The 24,215-nt window shown below is 33.8% G+C and overlaps 1 protein-coding gene across 9 annotated transcripts in view; it reads left to right on the forward strand.

The window, feature by feature from the left end:
- The window catches only part of LOC144850767 (neural cell adhesion molecule 2-like), a 46,911-nt gene extending 22,736 nt beyond the window's left edge, over positions 1-24,175 (forward strand). The window contains exons 3-20 of one of the 9 annotated variants that reach the window (XM_078708186.1): positions 460-603; positions 1,315-1,449; positions 1,938-2,081; positions 2,506-2,930; positions 3,804-3,960; positions 4,468-4,682; positions 4,989-5,097; positions 5,662-5,832; positions 6,264-6,407; positions 6,994-7,130; positions 7,300-7,501; positions 8,436-8,537; positions 10,656-10,851; positions 12,606-12,710; positions 15,370-15,471; positions 16,265-16,576; positions 18,553-18,590; positions 20,877-24,175. In XM_078708186.1, the coding sequence (XP_078564312.1) occupies positions 460-603; positions 1,315-1,449; positions 1,938-2,081; positions 2,506-2,930; positions 3,804-3,960; positions 4,468-4,682; positions 4,989-5,097; positions 5,662-5,832; positions 6,264-6,407; positions 6,994-7,130; positions 7,300-7,501; positions 8,436-8,537; positions 10,656-10,851; positions 12,606-12,710; positions 15,370-15,471; positions 16,265-16,576; positions 18,553-18,577 (2,825 nt within the window). In that variant the 3' untranslated portion in view covers positions 18,578-18,590; positions 20,877-24,175. Of the gene's footprint in view, positions 1-459; positions 604-1,314; positions 1,450-1,937; positions 2,082-2,505; positions 2,931-3,803; positions 3,961-4,467; positions 4,683-4,988; positions 5,098-5,661; positions 5,833-6,263; positions 6,408-6,993; positions 7,131-7,299; positions 7,502-8,435; positions 8,538-10,655; positions 10,852-12,605; positions 12,711-14,803; positions 14,849-15,369; positions 15,472-16,264; positions 16,577-18,552; positions 18,591-20,876 lie in introns of all 9 variants that reach the window. The other 8 variants (XM_078708192.1, XM_078708189.1, XM_078708188.1 and 5 more) reach the window with 8 other exon arrangements.
- The last annotated feature ends 40 nt before the right edge of the window (positions 24,176-24,215 follow it).

Here is a 24,215-nt window from a genome sequence, read left to right on the forward strand (position 1 = left end):
CAAAAAATGTGATGTGTCCTTGGACATGATGTCATATCACTACCATATTTGGGCACATAAGTTATCACTACCATATTTGAGCTTGTTACTGCCATATTTAGCACATCACACTGTTTTTGTCGAACTAGTTTGATAGTTTAGAAACAATTCTCTCTAAACCCTCTAAAACCCTTGAACAGGGGCTGATCTGGTAGGCGCTGATCTGGTAGGCGCTGCACTGCTGGCTGCCGTGGGTCCGTGGAGGGCCTAATCCGAATTTCCTCAGTTTCCAGTTAAGCTTGAGGACAAATATAAACACCTTTACCTTTACCTTTATTCTGAAGACTAGAAATAGGAAACCCACAAAGGATGTGTAGTAATAATCTAGTAATTAAAAGTTTATTTAAGCGTTACATCTCATTTTAAGTTGTTGGAAAACAATTATATTTCTAAACTCAATTGTGAATGCACTTATTACAGGAGTATCTGGTGGTGTTGCCGTAACGGAACCGACACCAGAAATAACCAAATTGGAAATTACAAACGCTCAGGAGAGCCACGAAGGGCAGTATACTTGTTCAACGGATGATGGAGAACAGAAATCTATAAACTTGGTTTTATACCGTAAGACATCACCCATTTGTGTACAAATTGCAATCAAGTTGCACTGTTTTGAATGAGGACCCCAATGGAAATAAGTTTTCTTTCTTGGGTTATTCCTCAGTTCATTCTATTAATATTGTTATCTTGTGCTTTTTCTATGTTATGTTTGTCTTTGTATTTTTGTGTAAACCGAATAAAACTGAACTAAACTGAAATCAGTGGCGGATCCACTGGGAAGGGTGCAGGGCCTAAAAATGGTGAAATTAAGGGCTGAGCTTAATTGGATGTCCTATCTTTTAAAAGTACAATTTGCAAAATTTAAGGGGGGTGGGGGCATTCCTTGAATCCTCCCCTGTGAACATTACTTTTTAAAATTTGGTGGGAAGATACAATACAGACGTGTGCGACGTTTGACAACAAATCTTCCGATGTTGGTGGTTGCTAGTTTTTCTTGTTGTAGTGCAGAAAGCACCGTTTAATATAAAAAATTGTATACAGATATATTTAAAGACTATTGTCACCCAAAAACATGAAAGATTTATTAAAAATCAGACTTTTGAATAGGTTATTTTGTAGTTTTAGTAAAATCACATTATTTTTCCATAACATTTTTTGTCAAAGTAGATAACTATTATGCAGCGTTAAAACTGCATATCTAGCAACAAATTTGTGTTTAACATTTTTTAAATATTTACAATATTTTATTATTATTTAACTTTCTAAAATGAATAGCACCACTGGCGTTAGAAGCTGAAACTGAACAATCATTTGAGATCTACAGAAATGCAAGGGTACTGTGCAAAGTGAATTCCAAAGCTAATGTTCTGTATGAATGGAAATTTGGTGAACTAGCAATTGTTGGAACTAGTAAGTGTTTCAGTTTAGTAACTTTTTAAAGCTCTGTCTACACTATCAAACTTTACTGTATGTGACAAATAAATGTGATGTGCCCATATATGGACATGATGATGTCATATCACTTCCATATTTTGGCATATCAACTACCATATTTTGTGCACATCACACTTTTTTTGTCAAACTAGTTTGATAGTGTAGACAGAGCTTAAGGCCTTGCAACAATCCTAAAACAAGTCCATTTTAAATGTTTTGACAATTCTATCCTGATTAAAATATTTTTTAAGGCTTGTTATCCAGCAAAAAACATTTGAATCCCAATCCAAAATGTTTTTTTTTTTACATATTCTACCCGGATTAAAAACTTTTGAGGCCTTCAACCTAGCCCAAAACCCAACATATTCTGTGAATGCTTATCCAGCCTAAAACCTCTTTTAACATACTTTGAAAGACCTAGATGATATAGAACCATCTAATGTGCCACATATTTATACTTTTAGATGCAAAATATAACATCGAGCAAAAGGAGTACCTGGAGATAGTGAATATAAGCCGTCAAGATGATGGAATGTATGAATGTTCAGCTACAGAGACAACAGGCCTTGTTGCTAGCGATAGTATAGACATAACAGTAGTAGTTCTTGGTTAGTATAACTGTATAAGCCCACAAACCTATATTAAATTGTTTCAGTGTTCTCCCAGGCCTTTTTGCATCATGGTACCATTCAGTGGTACTAATTCCAAATGGCATGTGATACATAAATAATCAATTGAATAGCAAGGATTTGACAACTTTTAAAGCGCTTACAGCTAGCCTTCACAATTGGCCTTTCTGCTCAATTTAGGCCTACCCCTTGATGGTGCAATGTGCTTGTAATCATATACAGAAAAGTAGCGTTTTGGATTCTTGAATGGCTAGTCACATGATGCCATTTCAACCAATCGCATTATAGGCTATGTAATATTATTATACAGATATTGCCCGCTTAGAGGTGAATTATAACCAATCACGTTCACGTATTTACATAGGCTATGGAATATAATGAATTATTATATTTTCTTCAACAGAACCTCCGAAAATTACGCTAGGTCCAGAAGATTTCAACGGTACAGAAGGCAAAAACGCAGAATTCAAATGCATTGCAACTGGCAATCCTTTACCAGTCTTAAGCTGGACCACTACTGGCGACCAAGTAATCGAAAGTGCAGGTCGTTTTACTATCGAAGACAGTGGAGAGAAGCTGATCATTAATGATTTAAGAAAGGCTGACGAAGGACCGTACATTTGCACTGCAACAGTTGACAAATTACCTGCGAGAGATGCACAACGCGTTGCCACCCTACGTGTGTTCATTCCACCTGTCGTTCAGGAGGGCATAGAAAAGATTGCTCTGGAGAATAGTGAACAAACTTTGTCTTGTAATACAGTTAGTGGAGATAAATCAGAGCTGACATGGAGAAGGTTTGGAGAGGATATGCCATTAGGGATTCAGGTACACTTGCTCGTTTCAATTGTTTTTTTTTCTTAATTTTCTGTCATTTTTTAAAAATAAGATTAAATTATTGTTATTAGAAAATGTCTTGTATTTAGTAGAGAGGATTGCTTTCTTAATACTGTACATTGACAAACATATACTTAATGATTTGGTGAGGGAAAAAAATCCAAGCATTTGAAAAGATTTAGACCTTAGGCATGGTTAGCCAAAGATTCATAACCTTCACTTATAACCTTATCGGTATTTAAAACCTCTGGGACATGTTAATTGAACATAATCATTTATTATTATTATTTATTCTTTATACTGGGTAGCCTCTTCAGTCAAAGACTGTTCTCCCAGAGGGCCCAGTGTTTAGTACTATGATGAGTTTGTGACAGTGGCTGTGTGTGAATTAGTACCCCGGGGTAACACTTGCTCGTCTCGGCAGATGTACTAGGTTCTTTAAAGTGCACATGAACTAGATGTGTTCTACCACCAGAACCATTGAGCGAGTGAGCCTCGAACCTTTGCCGATGTGATGGCTACGTATTACAGTTCCACTGTCTAACCCGCGCAGCCACTCAACTCGCTCAGAGTATATATAAAAAAAGTGTACCATAATAATGTTATTGTTAGATTTTTTTATTTTTTTTTAAACCATATTTAATGAGGGTGATCCATCCAGCAATTGCTGCCCCTCAAAGGTTCACAAGACAAACATATACACAAGACCCTCTACATAAACGAAGTCTTATTACAAGTCGTTGGGAGTGGAGTTGTAATTTTGTCCTTAGAAAAAGTGGCGGGACTTGGACCCAGGACCCTTGGAGTGGTAGCCAAGCATCCACTTATTGTTAATGTTTTCTAAACAAATTTGTTTGTATTTAGCCAACTGCTGCAGATATAGAAGTGCGTTCACTGCAAGATGGATCACGATTGGATCTTATTTTCTCTAGTGTAAAGCGCAGTTACAACGGATCGTACGAATGCTTTGCCAAAAACGCTGGAGGCGAAGCAAGTGCCATTTCCAACCTCACGGTTCACTGTAAGTATCAGGAACTTTAGATTTATTAAGAAAATTATATGTATTATTTGTGGAAAGTTATAAACAACAAACAAACAACAACAAACTTTTTGATTTGAGTAAACATGCGTCATTTGAAAGCAGCTGATTCTTGGTACTGTATCTATTTCTGAAGTATCATAGGAATATTTGGTAATACATCACATGTGTTTCACACTAGCAGTAACCCTTAACTTAAGCTCTGTCTACAGTATCAAACTCGTTGAAAAAAGTGTGATGTGCCCAAATATGGTAGTGGTATACCAAATATGGTAGTTATATGACATCATTATGTGAGCACATCACATTTTAAATATTTCTATAATACTTAGGAAATAGTAGATAGATAGTATATGGAGATACAACACTGGGGATCTGGTGTTTGTTCCATAATTTGGTATACTTATTCATTTAACAATAATTTAACATTATTTTTATTTCTGCCAAACATTGATTTTTGTAGTAAATATAATGATTTGTGCATTTTAGTTTCTCCAGTGATTGACAAGAAGAGACAAGATGAGCAGGGACCGTGGACAGGGTGGATTGGAAACGAGATCACGTTGACGTGCTGTTGGTTAGCGAACCCACCAGCCCAATATTATTGGGGAATTGAACGTAATAACCAGATAACCAATTTAACAGAAATCTCTGATCCCGTTTTTCTCGTTTTCAGTACAGCGGATGGTACCAGTAGCGTCTCTGTAAGTTACTTTTAACTTTCATCCGGCAATTTAAAGTTGATGCATCTCATACGTATTGCTAAATCTTGTATACTACTTGTAGATTAATTTCAGGGATGAGAAATCTCCGCTTTTTAAGCATTATTTTGAACCTCTCGATATTATTTAAAAATGTTGAGTCTCCCAAAGTTTGAATTAATAGACTTAAACATCTCCATTCTCACTCCTGACCAAGAACTAATATACGTGGTGTGTTTATATCAACATATTAATTTTGCCACGCAAACCTTCAAGCAATATTCATCTTATTCTTCTTATGTCTTTCAGTTCACTCCAAAGAAACCGGAAGACTTTGCAGTTTACACATGTTATGCATATAACGTAATACAAGGAGTTGAAAGGGTGCAGCCGCACAATATCGACTTCAAATCTGCTGGTAAGAATATTTTTTTTATATGTTAAGCTCTTTCTAAACTATCAAACTAGTTTGACAAAAAAAGTGTGATGTGCCCCAATATGGTAGTAATATGCTAAAATATGGTAGTGATATGACATCATGACCATATATGGGCACATCACATGAAGTTTGATAGTGTAGACAAGGTTTAAATTATCTGAATTAATGAATGATTGGATATTAATTCAACAAAATCAAAAGTGATTTAAAATGATACCGATTTCGCCCAACCAGGTGTCAGCATCAGATTCTTTGTACTGTATATCCACATGAGCTAATACTTATACAGTGTAAATCTATGTTTTGTCTTATGGCCTATGATACAGGCATCGCATGTGATACAGATTATACATATTATACAGTACTGAAATTTAGGGGGAAAGGTACGAGGGAAGATAATATAATAGGTTTTTGGTTAAATTTAACTGTTTATTTTGTTGTTTTTATAAGCAAAATCATTTTTTTATTCCTTTGGCAGAAGTTAATGACTTGATGCAAACTACAAAAATTGTATTGATCTTTTAAATGTTGTTTGAATTGTAGGTGCTCCAGATATGCCTAATGTTGTTCTGGTCTATGAAAGGCCTACTTCGATCACACTACGAATACAAGCGCCTGAATATACTGGTGGACTTGACATAATCTCATACAATATCACCTGGAAGTTTGAAGAAAGGGGTGACGACGTGATTAAATATGAAGTGTTTGATTACAGTAAGTCTATTGCTTAAGTAAATGCTTGCCTAACGTTTGGTTCCCACTTGGTTGCACAATGACGTTGGCACAACACAAGTGAGCTGACCAATCACAAGCGACAGTTCGGTTGATTCATAGGGTCGTGATTGGTCAAATTACTTGCAGTTATGTCCTTGTATAAGTGCGTACCGAGCTTAAAGGGTGATTTCAGTGCCCATAAAGTTTATCGCAAATAGCGTGCGCCACACATGGTGGGAAGTACATACGTTATTTGTTGTTTTTACGTACGCGTCGTGACGTTTGCTCCCAAACCCTTGCCGTCATGCATTGTGCAATGACGTTACTTACGAAATTAAGCTATTTGCGATAAACCTTATTATTCGATAACATTGATATAGTATGGCCTCCAACATTTGTGTATTTTATTTTTCTTATCGTTACTTTATCAGAAAATGAAAATGATGATGATTTTGAAAGGTATGTAATCGAAGGCCTCGACTCTGCAAAACCATACAGGATCCAAGTAGCTGCTATGAATGAATACATCTTAGGAGAGCAAAGTGAAGAGTTACCTGTTAGAACACTATCTAGTAGTAAGTACCATAAATATTTCAATCCATTACATGTCTACACTATCAATGTGCCCAAATATGGTAGTGATATGCCCAAACATGGTAGTGATATGACATCATCATGTCCGTATATGGGCACATCAAATTTTTGTCACAAAGTTTGATAGTGCGGACAGAGCCTAAAACAGCACCATATATATATCAACAATAACCTGCGACTTGCAGCCTACTGGGCTGAGTTGCGCACCGGGTGTGGACGACACATACCACAACTTTCTACTCTCCTTTGTGTCGAGTGCTGCCACCCATTGTCTACAGGGACAGGGGCTGAATTGACCAGTACACCGGGGTAACCCCCGAAAGATTTACTGGGTTCTTTAATGTGCACACAAGCCAGATGTGTGCACTGGACCTCCAGTTTTAAATCTTTATCCGAGAAGATTTGTACTACTACCAGAAAAATCCTCGAGGAGTGTCTTGAACTTGTGCCGATTGTAAAGTTATGGTTTGCGGCGCCCCGCCTTAACCGCTCGGCCACTCGACTCAACATGGCATGAATACTAGTTTATGGCAACTCATTTTTTCCTCTTTTTTTGTGTAAAAATAGGTCCACCATACGCCCCTAAAATTACCAGTCCACAAACATCTGAATCGGAAACTGAGTATACACTTGAATGGGAAGAACCAGCTGACAATGGTGGTGCTGAGATTGAAGCTTACTATATCCAATATTGGAAATATGATGTAAGTATAACTTTGATGATTTTAGTATTTTTAAAAATCCAATTTAAAGTGACTTTAAAATTGCATATTCAAGAAATTATTTGTTCAGTATGCCAACTTAAAGTGACGATTTATCATTCTATCTAAGTTCAATTATGATATTTAACGATTGTTTTGGATTCCTTTACAGGCTGATCGACCAAATGAGGTTATCGATAACAGTGACAAAAATTTTGTTGAGAAGATAGATAAAGAATACAGGAAACACACAATTGCAAACCTTGAGAAAGCTACGGATTATAAAGTGGAAATATGGGCCAGTAGCACTCTTGGAGACGGGCAAAAGGACATTATTGCGTTTAAAACAGCAGGAAAGAAGAATTTACCAACGGGTAAGTTCTTATTTTAGTGTCTGACATCTGTTTTAGTATGAGTACTGATTGCTTGAAAAATTTCAGAATTATTAAAAACATGATGATGATGAAAAATAAGGAAAATGTATGCCATTTGATTCCAATTAAATATTAAATAACATTACTAAATTTTTAAATATTAGAATTTTTTCACCATTTTAGTGCTTGAATTTAATAAAATAACAATGTTAATTTGAAAATTATTAATATAAAATATGAAATTTAATTGATATATTAAATTGCCATCAAATTTTTTATTTATTTATTTTTTTAAACCAAAAAACACAGTGAAAATCTATGTATTTAAATTCAACTAAAAATTGATAATCAAAATTTTTCAATGACAATACTGCCTGGTGTACGATGTAATGTAGATAATATATACTATACGTTAGTATCAGAATAACCGCAATTCATGCTGCCTGGTGTACGATGTAATGTACTATAATATATACTATACGTTAATATCAGAATAAACCGCAATTCATCGTAAATAAACAACAAAAACAACATGGTTGATTACTTCAATGCTGAATGTATGGTACAAGTAAGAAAATAGATATAGTATATTTAGAATATAAAGCAAAAACATTAATGTTAAAAACTTACGTTTTCCTTAATTTTAAAAGCCCATCCATACTATTTCAGAGACCCGCCATGTTTCATTTAGAAAGCCACATTAACATTCATTCATTTTTACTCGCCTGCTGGGTATACTGTATATTTTCTTGCATGCTTGACTGGTTCGAGTGCATCAGGTAATATTTCCATGTATTCACGTTCTTGCAATATAGGTTCTAAGATGAGTGACCTATAAAACCGTGTACAAAACATCCTAAGGGATATACCATTGTAATGTTTTTAACACAATTATTACAATAACTAAATTTTTCTCCTACCATTTTGAAACCAGCTGGGGAATTCAGCACCTCAACATCAGCAACAAAACAAAATTCTACCCCATCACCGGTGCAGAGACAGACCACGCCAGCATCTGATGATGGTGATACCACAGGTTTTTCTTTCTCAGATTATTTGGGCCTAACTTGCAGAATGAAATTATTTTCCATTCTAATGTTATGATAACCATACTAAACTTTTTTTTTTTTTTTAAGATTCTGCATAAATTAAATCATATATCATTCATTCATTTTCAGTTGATTTTTAAAATATGTTTTGTACAATTTGCACCCATACTTTTTTTTGTTTTTCCATTCAATTTCATTTTTTTTTTTCATTTTTCCGTGGCCTATGCTGCTGGTTTATACCAATTTCATGTAAGTAACATGTTACACATAATCGGCCTATGTATTAATGATATAGATATTATTCTGGTTTGTGGATGGTTTCTTCTTTCTAATGTAACTCCTCTCTTACTTGCCATTAATAATTTATGTATTATATAATAATAACATTTTTGAAGCGCTAAAAGTCCAAATTATTAAAATAGGTTAGATTTTAGAAGTGGCTTAGTCTGAGAGGCTCGTAAATGAAAAAAAAGTTAAATGAGAATGTTCTGAAAATCCATTCTGGTGGTACACAACAACCAAATCTAGATCTAAACATTGTAGCTTGCATAGAATAGAATTGTCAGAGCGGGTTGGGGAGTCTGATTTTGTTATTCTATACAATCGTCGAAGAACTATAAACAAAATCTGGCAATTGTACCAATGATCATTTGGTTATTTCTTTTTTTTTTATTATTTCCTGCTGATAATATATACCAATAACCACATTTTATGTAAGTAATGTGTTACACAACACCTTATGTACTAATAATTAGATGTTTTTCTTTGTGATTGGTTTCTTTCTAATTCTGGTCTTAATACGTAGCATAATATTATTATGTTGTTATCTATATATATATATATAAATCCAAAGGCAAATTACTGAAAAAATGACAATGCTGTGGGTATCAGTGGCTGGATCTCAATGGAGATACAAAAAAAGCGAAAAGCTAAATCAAAACGATAAAGAAAAACCAGCCAGAAAAGTTAGCAGAGCTTTCGGGCAACACTAGCCCTTCATCAGTGCATATATATATATATATATATATATATATATATATAAACACAGCAGGCAAAGAACATTAATTTTAAACCGCCCGGTGATCTTCGGAGATCCCGCCTTGTGAATAAAAATACTGAAAGATGTATCAATTTGATCTCTGTTGCGCGTGCGTACAACTGAGGACTAGTGCTGTTCCGCCGTACCACGCCGAGAATATTAAAGAGTCGCGATCCAATCGAGTTTGAACAATACCATGAAAGCCCCAGTGGTCTAATGGTTAGGATATCTGCATATCAAGTAGGCGGTCTGAGTTCGAGTCTCGGTTGGGGCGACTTTTTCTCATTCTCACAGATTTCTTCATCTTTATCGTTTCAAATTATATATATATATGTGAATCAAAGAGCTGCATAGGCAGGATATATGTATTATGTATTTGTATACATTATTACGTAGTTTATTGTTGTACAGTATTAGATTATCGTACTTGTATTTAGCACAGAGGTAACTTTAATTGGAAGTTCTTATGGTCCCACAATGGCGAATAATACTAATAATTCCAGACTTCATAAAAACCTGACCTAACCAAAGCGTGTCAAAATACCCTTTTCATATCACCTAGCTGTACTCCGGAGTTTACACACACCCGGAGCGTCGACACTGGCGTTTTTGTTTGCTGTGTGTAAACTCGGGAGTTTTGCTCTAGAATGCTTTTTGAGTTTTTTCCTCCACTAATAAATTCACAAAGTAAACTGTTGGCTTTTCATATAATCTTTTGATTTATGTGCACAATATATACAAGCATGTGTAGAAACTGTGCTTTTAGAAAATGTTGATTTACATCTTCCTTTCCTAATCTCCTTTTTAGCTCTCTATTAATTAAATTGTTATAAATAATAATATAACACTCTGGCCAAAATTACGAACAGCTGTATAATTTTGTTTGTATATAAGAACAAGTAAACAGAATTATATTTTTTTTCCAATACATACAAAATAATGTATAAAAATATGTTGTTGTTATGGGAGACGGCATACAAAGTTTACTGGTTCTTAAATAGTGTTTTAATTTTTAACTTTGAGCATTAGTAATTTATTTATAAATCGTTTGTTTTCCAATTTACAGTTAAACCGGCAGAATCTGTAGGTTTAGAAAAGGGAACCATCATTGGCATCGTAATTGCGGCGTTCTTAATCGTATTAATTGTTGTCGACATCTCGTGTTGTATCGTGAACGACTGCGGAATGACCATGTGTCTATGCGTGCATTGCTGTGGACGACAGGCACCAGGAACGAAAGCAACTGAAGTGGAACTTGGCGAGTAAGTAGACAGAACTTGTATTGGTTGCACATTACATAGGAACATTAGTCACTATGTCTGGTCCTACATTACATAGGATCCTTGGCCACTATGTCTGGTCCCACATTACATAGGATCCTTGGCCACTATGTCTGGTCCCACATTACATAGGATCCTTGGCCACTATGTCTGGTCCCACATTACATAGGATCCTTGGCCACTATGTCTGGTCTCACATTACATAAGATCCTCAGCCACTATGTCTGGTCCCACATTACATAGGATCCTTGGCCACTATGTCTGGTCCCACATTACATAAGATCCTCGGCCACTATGTCTGGTCCCACATTACATAAGATCCTCGGCCACTATGTCTGGTCCCACATTACATAGGATCCTCAGCCACTATGTCTGGTCCCACATTACATAAGATCCTCGGCCACTATGTCTGGTCCCACATTACATAGGATCCTTGGCCACTATGCCTGGTCCCACATTACATAGGATCCTTGGCCACTATGTCTGGTCCCACATTACATAGGACCATTACATAGGATCCTCGGCCACTATGATTGTAGTAGTATTTAAGTGTAGTGTAGTATTTAACTTGCTTTAGCAGTGATCAACAGAATGGTTCCTTTTGCATAGTATGTCATATCTTGGTAGTTGGTAACCAACCGTCTGCCACGCCCACAAAGCGTTTCACATCGAAATGAACTAATTAAAAGACTTGCATTACAGTCTACAGTTGCGTTGCAAGGTTTTTAAAATAAATTTTACATTTTTTTTCTGCCCTCAGGGTGCCCCTATGTATGGTATTCATGGGTCTATCAGAGTGCCCCTATGTAGGGAATTCATAAGTCTTTCAGGGTGCCCCTATGTATGGTATTCATGGGTCTTTCTGAGTGCCCCTATGTAGGGTATTCATGGGTCTTTCAGGGTGCCCCTATGTAGGGTATTCATGGGTCTTTCAGGGTGCCCCTATGTAGGGAATTCATTTCATTGAAATTGTTGCCCATAGTATGCTTCCAAATTATGCAACACATTTGCAATTCATTTGCTTTCTCGTAATCCCATTCATTAGATTGTAAGATTATCCAATGTTATGTTTCACCTATGTTATTGCTTAGTACTTAATTAGAGAGATTTTGAGATTTAATGAATGTCTTAAACCATTTTTAAACCATATATATTTCTTATATTTAATGTTCATATAATTTTATTTCACATATTTGTATTCTTATTAATTAGTGTATTCAGTTTATTAATGTATTATAATGTAATGATAGGTGACGAGATGACTGACTATTGTATTAACCTCTATGTGGTTGCCTGATTTTAATTATTATTATTATACATAACCCTTTTAATAAATTAAATCCAAGTAGATTTCCAGTTTCATACAGTACAGTTAGTAGTAGAGTATCGTGTCATTCATGTTGTTTTTTGAGAGATATTATGTCATATTTAACTAGTGCTTTTTACATTTTTTGTTCAGTGCTTAGAGGCGCCCTGCATTTTACGCTATATAAATTGAACATTATTATTATTTTATACTACCTGCTTTTTAATGTACACTTGTTATTGTCAATTATTTATTTACTCTTTATGGTAGTTATTTTGAATGTTCTTGTGCAAGACATTAGATTGTGGCTTACATAGGTTTTTTTTTTCTTTTTTAAGTTTACTGTAGTTCCACTCATCATGCTCATGCTTTTTGGTTAATTTAGTGTTTATTTTAAAAGTTTGCATTTATATAATGATACCTTCTGCAGGGAAAAAGAAAATGGTACTGGTAAAAAGACTCTCGTAGATGAGACTAATAGTCCTGGAAAATCCACCAATCAACAGCCTAATAGTTGTGATGTCACAGTCAATGGGTGTGTCTTTTGAGCAACCTAACCCTGCTAGTTATACAATTAGTTTTATGCTTGTAGTTAAGAGAAAGCTATATTAATTAGTAATACATATTAGAAATTTGGTTAACTGCATGTTTATGCAAAAGAATGGATTTTGGCAAAATATAGCATGTAAAATCCAATTAAAAGAATATTATAGCATGGATGATTTATACTAACTGTATGGTAGTTTGCTGGCTTTTTCATGTTATGGTTAGCATGGCATTTTGGATAGAAATGCTATGATCTTACCCTCCCAAAGTCTCCCGATAACCGGCATTGCTTTCCTGCTATTTTCCGTGATCTTTAGTGTCCAGTTAAAGGTGCAATTTGCTAAATATCATAATAGAGCATAGAGTTACAATTTAGATACTAACTAGTCCCTTTTGGTTGTATGAAGAGGGATGAAAATGTGTTGGTGACATATTTCCCACAATGCACACCTAGAGGATACCGTGCTTTAGAAAGCCCCATGATTGACATTTTTAAATAGCTCTTCTATGTTATTATACTATGCATGGTATAGCCATACTTTATATAAGTCTGCTGATATATATTATAGATGGGACCTCTGTCTAGTATTTTGATTAGATTGTTAGTTTTAGTATAACATATATTGATCTAGTTTATTAATTATATGTTGAATGTATGTAGCTAGATTATTCAGGAATTGTTAGTGTTGTATTTAAAAAACGTTTGCATACGGACAATGTTCTTTTTTGAGTAGATTTATTTTCATTTTACTATTTTTCTCTTCTGTTTTCATTTCATTCTTTATTCACTCTCTGTTGATGTTGAGTCATGTACCTATCTGTTGTTAACTATCATGTTCGTACAGTAATGCAATGTATTACATAATTACTGCAGTAATGTAAAGTATTGCATAGTTACTGCAGTAATACTAAATGAAATGCATAGATAGGAAATTCTCATCTAGCTTTTTGTTCAGATGCCTAAATGTACTGGTACATTTAATATCGTTTTTGTTTTTGTATAAAAATACAATATTACAAGGTTAATATAATGCTTTTTCTGTATGACCATATGATGTATATAAAAGCATTAAAGATATATTGTCGTCCTGGAAAAATGTATGTAAAAAAATAATTAAAATATTTTTTTTTTTGGCAAAAGTAAATAAAATGATTAATTAAAACTTCAAAATGTCCTATTCAAAGTTTGTTTTTATTGATATTTATTTTTCATGTTTTGAGGGACAATACATCTTTAATACGTTACTAATGCAATGTTGGATTACTTACAACATTTTAGGGTACATACATTTACTAATTGGAATCCATACATGGAATGCTAACTAACAGTTTACTTCTTGTTACAGCAGTTACTACAGTCAGTGGATCACTTAAGCTCTGTCCACACTATCAACTTAGTTTGACAAAAAAGTGTGATGTACCCAAATATTGTACTGATATGACATCATTATGTCCATGTATTTGGGCGCATCACATTTTTTGTCACCTAAATTTTGATAGTATAGACAGAGCTTTAGGATTTAGGAATCATTTATTTCGGTTACAGTACCTATAGTACTGAGGATTTCTTGATTGTTTTCCTACATATCTCTTGGAGGTTATTTAAGATGTTAATCATTCTTAATTTCTAAAGGTCAAATTATTATACTGCAGTTACTGCAGTAATTTTATTTTCTCTTTTAAACCCAAATGCAATTATTTAGCAAGTTTTTTTTTTTGTGGGTAATAGTGAATACACATTTTGTATTGCAGTGCCTGACAGATTCATAAACTTCTACTTCGAAACATTACATTACTGCAGTAAATACATGAAGTAACTGCAGTAGAATAATGTTGACATGATCCCTATATTACAATTGCTAGTTTATATGTTTTAGCCATCATCAGCTAACTTAAAGCAACAAAACTTATCCAGGGTATTGCAAATGTTTTATACTGCAAGTTTATACTAAATAGAATATTTCAACATAGGTACTGTTACTAGAACTACTACTAACTCTTTAACATTAACTAAATGCCTGTTTATAATCTGTGTGTCCCAGTACTGTTTTATGTTGTATATTTTGTATTCATCCTTCACAGTAATATAAACGCAGTTAAATATACATTTGTTGAAGACAGATAAAGGTGAATCATTGCAATATTTTTATCACCAAGGTCAAAGGTTGATTATGCAAATTATTTCACTGATAACAAGCATGTCTGAAGTGACTATTGGTGCATGACGATATATTCCCACAATGCACTAACATTGTAAAGGTTTTATTTTGTTCCAGATGTAATCATCATAAAGGATGGATGGAGGCTGTGGGGTTTACCCAGCCCTGTGGGGTTTTCCCAGCCCTGTGGGGTTTTCCAGCCTTTCATCCAGCACTAAAATAGTAGTGTTAAGCTCTGGCTACACTAACAAACTAGTTTGACAAAAAAGTGTGATGTGCTCAATTATGGTAATGATATGCATCATGACATCATCATGTCCATATATGGGCACATCACATTTTTTTGTCGCATAAAGTTTGATGTGTAGACGGAGCTTAAAACAGCAACTTTGATGATTTTTGCCTGGTACAAAATAACAACTACTAATACAATTTGATACATGGTATAAGGTTGCACAAGAATGTTGACTCACTTTTCCTCACAAACAGGGGTGAAGCCGGTAAAGGCAAGGTCGCCTACTCATCGATTCGAGAAGACGGCGATGGTAGCGCCCCCAGTGATCCACCGGTAGAAAAGGACAAACTAATTGGGTGTGTAAGACTACTCATTAACATAAATTGGTTGACTAATGCATAATTGGTTGAAAATTAATGGCTACCGTTTTTTTTCTTGAACTGCATCTTTTATTTTTGCCCGTAAATTACTTTTTGATTGTCCTAAATTCTTCAATTTGAGACACACTCATTTAAAACTTATTTTACAATATCCCTGGTATCGGTATTTTTATAATTTCCATAACACCAATTTATATCTGGTTTAACCAATTTATAATCTGGTTGAACCCATTTATAACTCCACAACCGGTTGCTGTAATAACATTGTATTTTAGTTAACTACACATACCGTTGATAACCAGTTATATACCTAGTCAATAAACCTAGTTAACTGGTCAATGCATTAAACCTGGTTATAGACAGACCTCCTAACCTTAAGACAAAATAACTTTTTATTTATTTTTTTAATTTCAAAACTTTGAAAACAAATTTGATATTTTTCTAATTATTGATGGACAATTTAAAATAAAATAAAAATGTTCAAAAAAATCTAGATAAATTTTTGTTTTGCGCAAGCTTTAGTTGGAAGGTCTGTACAGGTATAATAACCATAGATGCGTTAGTGATATCAATATGATATCACTGTAAAATTGCGATATCACAATATAATCTCTATGCATACATCATTTCAGTCTCTTAACATGTTTATTCATGCATTGTGTAGTCCGTTTAATTTTCATGACATATTCACCCCAATCTGAGTTGTTGTTTTTGGCACACTTTTCAATGCAGTCCACTCACTTTGCCTCTCTACACCAAACCCTCACAGATCAGATATGGCGCCCCCTTGTGATGAAAAAACACCCATGCTAAGTGATCAGGATACCCTTGAAATCAACGGCACCGAACCCTCACCACCAGGAGCTGGTGGAGACCTGAAGGCAGACCAACCTGCAGAGGAAGCACCAGTTGAAACTCCTGCACCAGTTGAGCCTTCTGCACCAGTTGAACCTCCCGCACCAGTTGAACCTCCTGCATCGGTTGAGCCACCGGCTGCAACCGACCCTGAACCCGCTGAGACCCCTGCTGAACCCCAACCCGATTCTACCCCAGAGCAGAACACAACGGATGAAGCTAAAGGGTGTGTGATGAACTAACGGCATATGATCAATCAATACTGTCCAACCAATTTCACAAAACCAATCCTTTTTCACAACATTCCTTCTGTATAGAGTACTACACTCTGACCTCATGGTAGCGTATCGCATTCCTTTCCTTGCTACGGCTTGCGAAGACATCGTCCCAAATCTGAGTTACATAGCAAGAAAAGCGTGTCACGCTGCACCATGACGTTAGCTGTGATGTACTATATGTACTAACTGAATTCTATTTAAATGCAATGTTTTTATCTTATCTAATCTTATAGTGAATCATGCTCCCAAAACTTTCTCAAAATCCTAAAAATTCTAATTCTAAAATTCTCTCTTTTCAATGCATCATACAGCTTTTTGGCATATTTCTATTCTATCAGAGGGGAGTGGCAGTATTCAGATTACAGAATATCAATAATAATTATTTTTTAAAAATAAACAAAATTTAAATGATTCATAATTTAAATGACAGATTTTGCTGATATGAAACACTGCAAATATCTAGAATTTGGAAAGCACTCGGAGGAAAAATTAGGGCTACAAAAGAAGGTTTGTTTGCTGGAAATGAATTTTGACCTTTGAATAGCGGACGACTCGGGCACATTTTAATTTTGAATGACGGGCATGTTTGTGTTTTTTTTCGCTGATCAATTTGAAAGCAAACAAACTTGGTTTTTAAGCCTTATTATTTACCATCAAGAAACCACATTACACAACATTTTGCCATCTGAATTTTCATCGAAATGAGAAGTTATCTCAACCATTTCATTATCATCTCCAATCATTGGCATTCACATTTTATTTCATCTTGGACAGAATTTATTGTTTATATGTCTTCATTGTTTTATTTTTAAACTACCCAGAATGCAATTTGATATCGTTATACAAATTCCAAATTAGTAACTGGTATACCTATTCTGGTACACAAGCTGATTTGTCAAATTTAGGAGGTAGATTGAGAATGGGAGGGGCTTAAACTGATCATGTTGCATTCTGGGTATAAATTGCAACTAACATTTTAATTCATTCAAACTCTAGCAAATCTAAAACAAGAGAAATTTTTGAATAAATTAAAAACAATGTTTTTTTGCATGCAAAATTTTATTTGAATACGAATATGTTGTCAAATTTTACAAACTACACTTTCCTATCTGTATATACCTTTATATTAGTACAGTAGCATAGCTCAAAATATCTATACATTATTATTTGATATATTTATAAAAACATTCTGTAGTTTTGTGACCATTTGCACACTAACCTGCATACACTTACTAACAAATAATAGGATTTGAACCTAACCTTTTAATATTAAAATGCACCGTGCATGTACTACCATAATAAAAACTAATATACTTTCTGTACACTTACTAATATGATGTGAACCTAACCTTTTAATTGTAAAAAGCACCGTGCATGTACTACCATAATAAAACTAAAGTTATAAATTGTACACATATTTATATTCTATATTTATGATAATACATTTATGTATTATATTATTGCAATATAAAGTATTACATTCTAAATTAATGTATTATTTGATATATTCTCAATGTTATTCAGGGCTAGAAATTTACTTTTTTTTTTATCAACTAGCAAACATTATCTAGTTGTTAAAAATTTGATTAGTAAAGCAGGTGAGTTTTTGGTAAATAAATTAACCAGAATTGGCAGATCAAGTATATTGTACTGTACCTTTACTACAGTAAAAGTAACTAAAACAAATTACAACTAACAAACATTAACTAGTTTTAAAATGGTAAACTAGCAACTATGAAGCACCTACTAGCAAATTTCTCTAAGTTTGCTAGGGTGAATTTCTAGCCTTGTATGATCATGTTGAGATTGCATGTTGCTTGGCTGCTTCTCAGAGCTTTACCGAATACAGTAGTAGTAGCTGTACGATCAGAAGACGACGATACTAACTTATCTTTTTTTATACTTATCTTTTTTTTTAAAACAGAAGTAATCAGGGAACAGCGGAGTAAATAATTTCTCACTGTGAGTTGATTTTTTAAAATTTCGTTCTTAACATGACCTGCTGCGAGTGAATTGTATTGTTACAACCCTGTACAACTGTGTAATTGTACGCTGTTTATTTTGGTAAAAAATTATTTCGACGAAATAATTTTTTTCTGAAATAAATAGTTGAGTAATATTTCCATTCACCTGTTGTTACTATAATTATATTTGAAACATGTTGGGAGGTGGGGTTAGGAATATATCCGTTCAATTATTGTACAGTAAATCTGAAAACATGCATTGCTTCCACTTGTTGTATGTGTTCTGCTGTCAACTTCATCCTACCTGTTTATCCTATTCCCTATTCACTCTATTTTCACTTTTCTATTTTATTTAGGAATATTTAGTAAAGACTACATTTTATATTGGGATAGCATGTGCTATGCTTGGTGGTGTTAACATACTTTAGGTTTTTCAGTTTTTTAGGAGCATGGGTGAAGTAATGATAGGAAAATAGTACAAGCAGTTTTTGTATTGTTTTTGCACATGTATTTGTTGTACCTATTAAATTCTGAGATTATTATAATCGTGTATAGATACTGTTAGTAGAAAGTCGATTTAATGTTTTGTTACGATGGATATTTGTTTTGATGTTTGTCTCCTGTACATAAATTATGTGATCATGATTTTATATATAGTTTTGGTTTTGTCTCCCACACGTTTAAAGATTTTGTTTTATCACGATCATTACGTTTAATTTGTTTTTGTCTCCCGCACGTTGGTTTTATTCGAAACGTTCAAAGTTTATTTTTTGTTTTACGGTTTTCACATTTTGAAGCAGTTGTTTAAGCAAACCCAGCTCATTGATACTCAATGTAGATTTTAAACAAAATAAAAGTAAAGAGTTTAGGGTACTTTTTTAGATTTTGTAGTTTATTATTCATTTGTTTACATGTGATATTCATATTTCTTTTTGTTACATAGCATTTTCCATTCTCCACCTCCGCCCTCACCTCCAGATTGTTTGGCAAAATGCACACCAGTTACATTTCTGTATACAGAACTTTGTAATTATGTTTCTTAAGCTCTGTCTACACTATCAAACTAGTTTAACAAAAAAAGTTTGCTGTGCCCAAATATGGTAGTGATATTGCCAAATATGGTAGTGATATGACATCATTATGTCCATATATGGGCACATCAAATTTTTTGGTCACTGCTTGATAGTGTAGACAGAGCTTTAAGCTTTCTGAAATGAAGACCTGAACATCAAGCATTTTCATTTTGTTCTAAATACAATTGCTTAAGCTCTGTCTACACTATCAAACTTTATGTCGAAAAACAAATGTGCCCATATATGGACATGATGATGGCATATCACTACCATATTTGGGCACATCACACTTTTTTGTCAAACTATTTTGATAGTGTAGACAGAGCTTTATGTTTCATGTTTCCAGTTTCAAACTTTTTAAATCTACACCTGTCTACAATTTAGGCATAATAGACGTAGCATGTCACTCATCTTCCTTTTGTTACAATACTTATTCCATGCTGAACACATTCACAAATGTTGAGAGCTTACAACTTCCAAAGGTCCACGTTTTAATTCTAACTCCTTTTTTAGTTTCCCTCTATTCTTTTTTTATTATTTTTTTTTAATTTTAAAATTATTGATTTTGTTACAACAAGAAGGGGACAATGTCAAATTTATATCACTGCAGTAAACTACATTTAGTTTGACCTTTAACCTGTTCATGCATTTATCAAGCCCTTTTTTTTTTGTTAATCATACACACTGTTTTTTGAAGCAACCGACCCATGAATTCTACATTATACATGAGAATACTGGAGTAGAGTAACTTTGACATGTTCCATGAGCTTATTAAAGTTAGCACGAGATTATTAAAGTTAGCATGAGATTATTAAAGTTAACACGAGATTATTAAAGTTAGCACGAGATTATTAAAGTTAGCACGAGATTATTAAAGTTAGCACGAGATTATTAAAGTTAGCACAAGATTATTAAAGTTAGCACGAGATTATTAAAGTTAGCACAAGATTATTAATGTTAGCACGAGATTATTAATGTTAGCACGAGATTATTAAAGTTAGCACGAGATTATTAAAGTTAGCACGCGATTATTAAAGTTAGCACGCGATTATTAAAGTTAGCACGCGATTATTAAAGTTAGCACGAGATTATTAAAGTTAGCACAAGATTATTAAAGTTAGCACGAGATTATTAAAGTTAGCACGAGATTATTAAAATTAGACTTTGATTGCTTTGACTAATATAAATGTTTATATTTTGTATTTTCACAGTGAGCTTGCTCATGAAAAGGACTTTCAAGACTTTCAATGATAGCATAACGAAGAGGGCGACGTATCGTCTACAACCAGTATTTCTGATTAGAGAATCATTTTCAAGATTGTTAATCTGTCAATCAATTTTCAAATTAAACTGAAAGATAATTGCATATTTTCGTCACATTCAATGAAGATATAAATTAGTAGTCTTTTTCTATACAGTATCATCTTGGTTGGACAATTTCCATAGTAACACTTATAATTCAACCAATCACGCGTCATCCTGTGATTTTTTCCCCGTATATTATTCTCCGTATCATGTTTATGAAATGATCTATATGTCATAAACTGTATAGTCTGTTTTTTAGGGAGTGTAAATTAATTATTACGCGACAGAAAAATATTGTAAAATTAGAGGAAAAGTATCTCGATAAAAAGTGATTAGTGAAATTGTATATTAAGATAAGAGTGCCAAGTTTTTAAGAGTTCAAAGTTGACAAGTTTGTTGTTAATTATTTCGATGGCTTTTTTTATTTAACGTTGAATATTAGTGTACAATGTTTTGCTGCGGATAATGTATAACATCTAGATTAATTTGAGGTGTATAATGTTTTTTTTGTTCTTTTTGTATAAACATAATTAATGTGATGTGCAAGAAATAAAAAGATGTGTTGATTCATAGATGTTATATAAATAAAGAGATAGATCGACGTATCCCTCTATGCTGACATACATAGAGGTATACCTCTATGTTGACGTAAATTGATGTATACCTCTATGCTGACATAAATTGATGTATACCTCTATGCTGACATAAATTGAGGTATGCCTCTATGTTGAGATTCATTGAGGTATGCCTCTATGTTGAGATTCATCGAGGTATGCCTCTATGTTGAGATTCATTGAGGTATACCTCTATGTTGAGACTCATTGAGGTATACCTATATGTTAGACATATTGAGGTATACCTTGAGACTCATTTAGGTATAACTCTATGTTGAGATTCATCGAGGTATACCTCTATGTTGAGATTCATCGAGGTGTACCTCTATGTTGAGATTCATTGAGTTATACCTCTATGTTGAGATAATTCGGCAGGATAATAGAAAAATGTTACAGAAGCGTGCTGCAAAGTTGGAGTTGGAGATTTACCTCTAATCCAAGATAGTACCCAGGTGTCCGTATCCAGGTGTCGGTACCCAAGTATTTGAGATATTGAAATTAGTTTATTACATCAAATGTATTAGCATGTACATATTCTCAGCCAGCAGGCTTTTTAGATATTTTCACAATAAAGTAATTTGTGTCCAATATATCAATTCAAAATTGGTTGAAATTTGTGTGATTAGTTTGACCAACATTCTGTATTATACAAATAAACTAGTAGATATCGGGAGCCTTTGAGGAACTCGGCAGCCTTTGAGCAACTCAGGAGCCTTCGAGGAACTTGGCAGCCAAGATATCTTGATCACTATACATTATATAACTCCTATTATCCATGTAAAAGTATGTAGGATAGTTTGGTTTTAAGGTAAATATATTCTTATTTCAAACCAGAAAAAAAATATAGTAATAATGACAAAAAAAAATTAAAGCTTAGTTATTAATTAGATATTTAAATTACTAAATACCAAAGCTGTCGATGCATTATGTGATTTTTTTTTCCTCTTAAATGCTTCATACCGAATTTAAGACAAGTTTAGATAAATTTAGAAGCAAATTTTTTGAGTATTTTTACCCTTTTACAATGTTTATAATTGTCAAAGACGACCAGTGTTGGATCTTAATAGCTTGTTCATTGCAACTTTTATATAATGGTGTATTAATTGTATAATTATCCTTATATGGTCATTACTCTTATAGGGTCATTGCCTTATATGGTCATTGACCGTATAGGGTAGTTACCTTATTTGGTCAATAACCTTATTTGGTCATTGTAGTCATTCTTATATGGTCATTAATTGTATTATGGCCATACTGTTACATGGTCATTTTGCATGTGAGTAGATTTTCTATAATGATGTCATTGATCATACTCAGTGATGGGGAATCCCCTTGATAGGTATGATGTAATGGTTGTGTAAATCCATAATATAGTCATTAAATTGTTCTAATTGTTTGATAATTCTTTATTTTTTTTTTTTTGGCTTTACTTTGTTCACAGCCAAGCATTGATATAACAATTTATGATTGTTTCTTTTGTATGTTTTCATTTGTTATATTAGTAGTCGTTTCATCTCAAAATGCTGACCAAAATATCTATTTAGTCATCGAGGCAATTTTTCTTATCTTGTTGCGCGTTCATTTTTGCAGTTTGTTCTCTGTGTAATTTGGGAAAATTTAGTTTGATCAACTTAGAAATAAATTGGACAATTATCTATAGTGTGTACAGACCTCAGCACCATTCATGTGCCACCGTTTTTACTGGAGATTTTTGAAGTGGATTTTATATATTTGACATTGATGAGAAAAAAAAAACATGCAATTAATATAAAAAAATACAGCTTGGCCAGGGTATGGGAAATGTTATCCTTAGATAGGGACTTTGCACTACGCTGTGCATTGACGTGACTACGAAATGAACATTATGAAAAACTTTACTGCACATGTGAAGGGATAAAGGGACATCTTTGGGACCCAACAAAGTTGTCTGTAGGGGTGTCCAGTTATTAATTGGTCAGGCCTTAGTGTTAAAACATATTGGGCATTCTTCATTTCATGGTGTGCCCTTAATAGGACTACTGTATACATATTAGGTACATGGTCTAGTTTCAATCGGAAGGCTGTACAGTTGACTGGAACACCGTGCACATGTGCAGTAAAGCGATTTAGGGAATGCGCATATATTGATCTCTGTTGCATTCTTCACGTACGTATGTTGATCTCTGTTGCGTAGTGCAATCGTCCCTAACTTGTACATAAAGCTTCATAGCGGAATGATGGTGGTTAAACGAGATGAAGAGTGTTATGTATTTTCATATAGGCCGTCAAGGTCGGCCGTACCTAAAATGCAAGCCCTGTACTCCTGTATTACAGGGCTACTCATTTCATCATTTGTGTTGTTCCCTTATGTGAAATACCTTTTAGCCCCCAGTTACACCTCCGGTAGTAGGTCAATGTCTTTTAAAAACATCAACCTCATTAGCCCGATGTTTATATATCACAAATATATATCACATATATTTGAATAGCATTTAGATAAGGGGTTTAAGTTTTGCTTGTACTAATGCAATCTTCGTAAAGAGGCAGTTTTTACTCCTTGAGAAATTGTCTATACTAGTGTGTAATAAAGTAGTTTGTGATTTTAGTGAAAATATTGCCTTTTGTCTTTTTTGTTCATTGTAAAATTAAGTG

This window comes from Antedon bifida, chromosome 8 (assembly GCF_963402885.1).
Source record: "Antedon bifida chromosome 8, ecAntBifi1.1, whole genome shotgun sequence".
NCBI lineage: Eukaryota > Metazoa > Echinodermata > Crinoidea > Comatulida > Antedonidae > Antedon > Antedon bifida.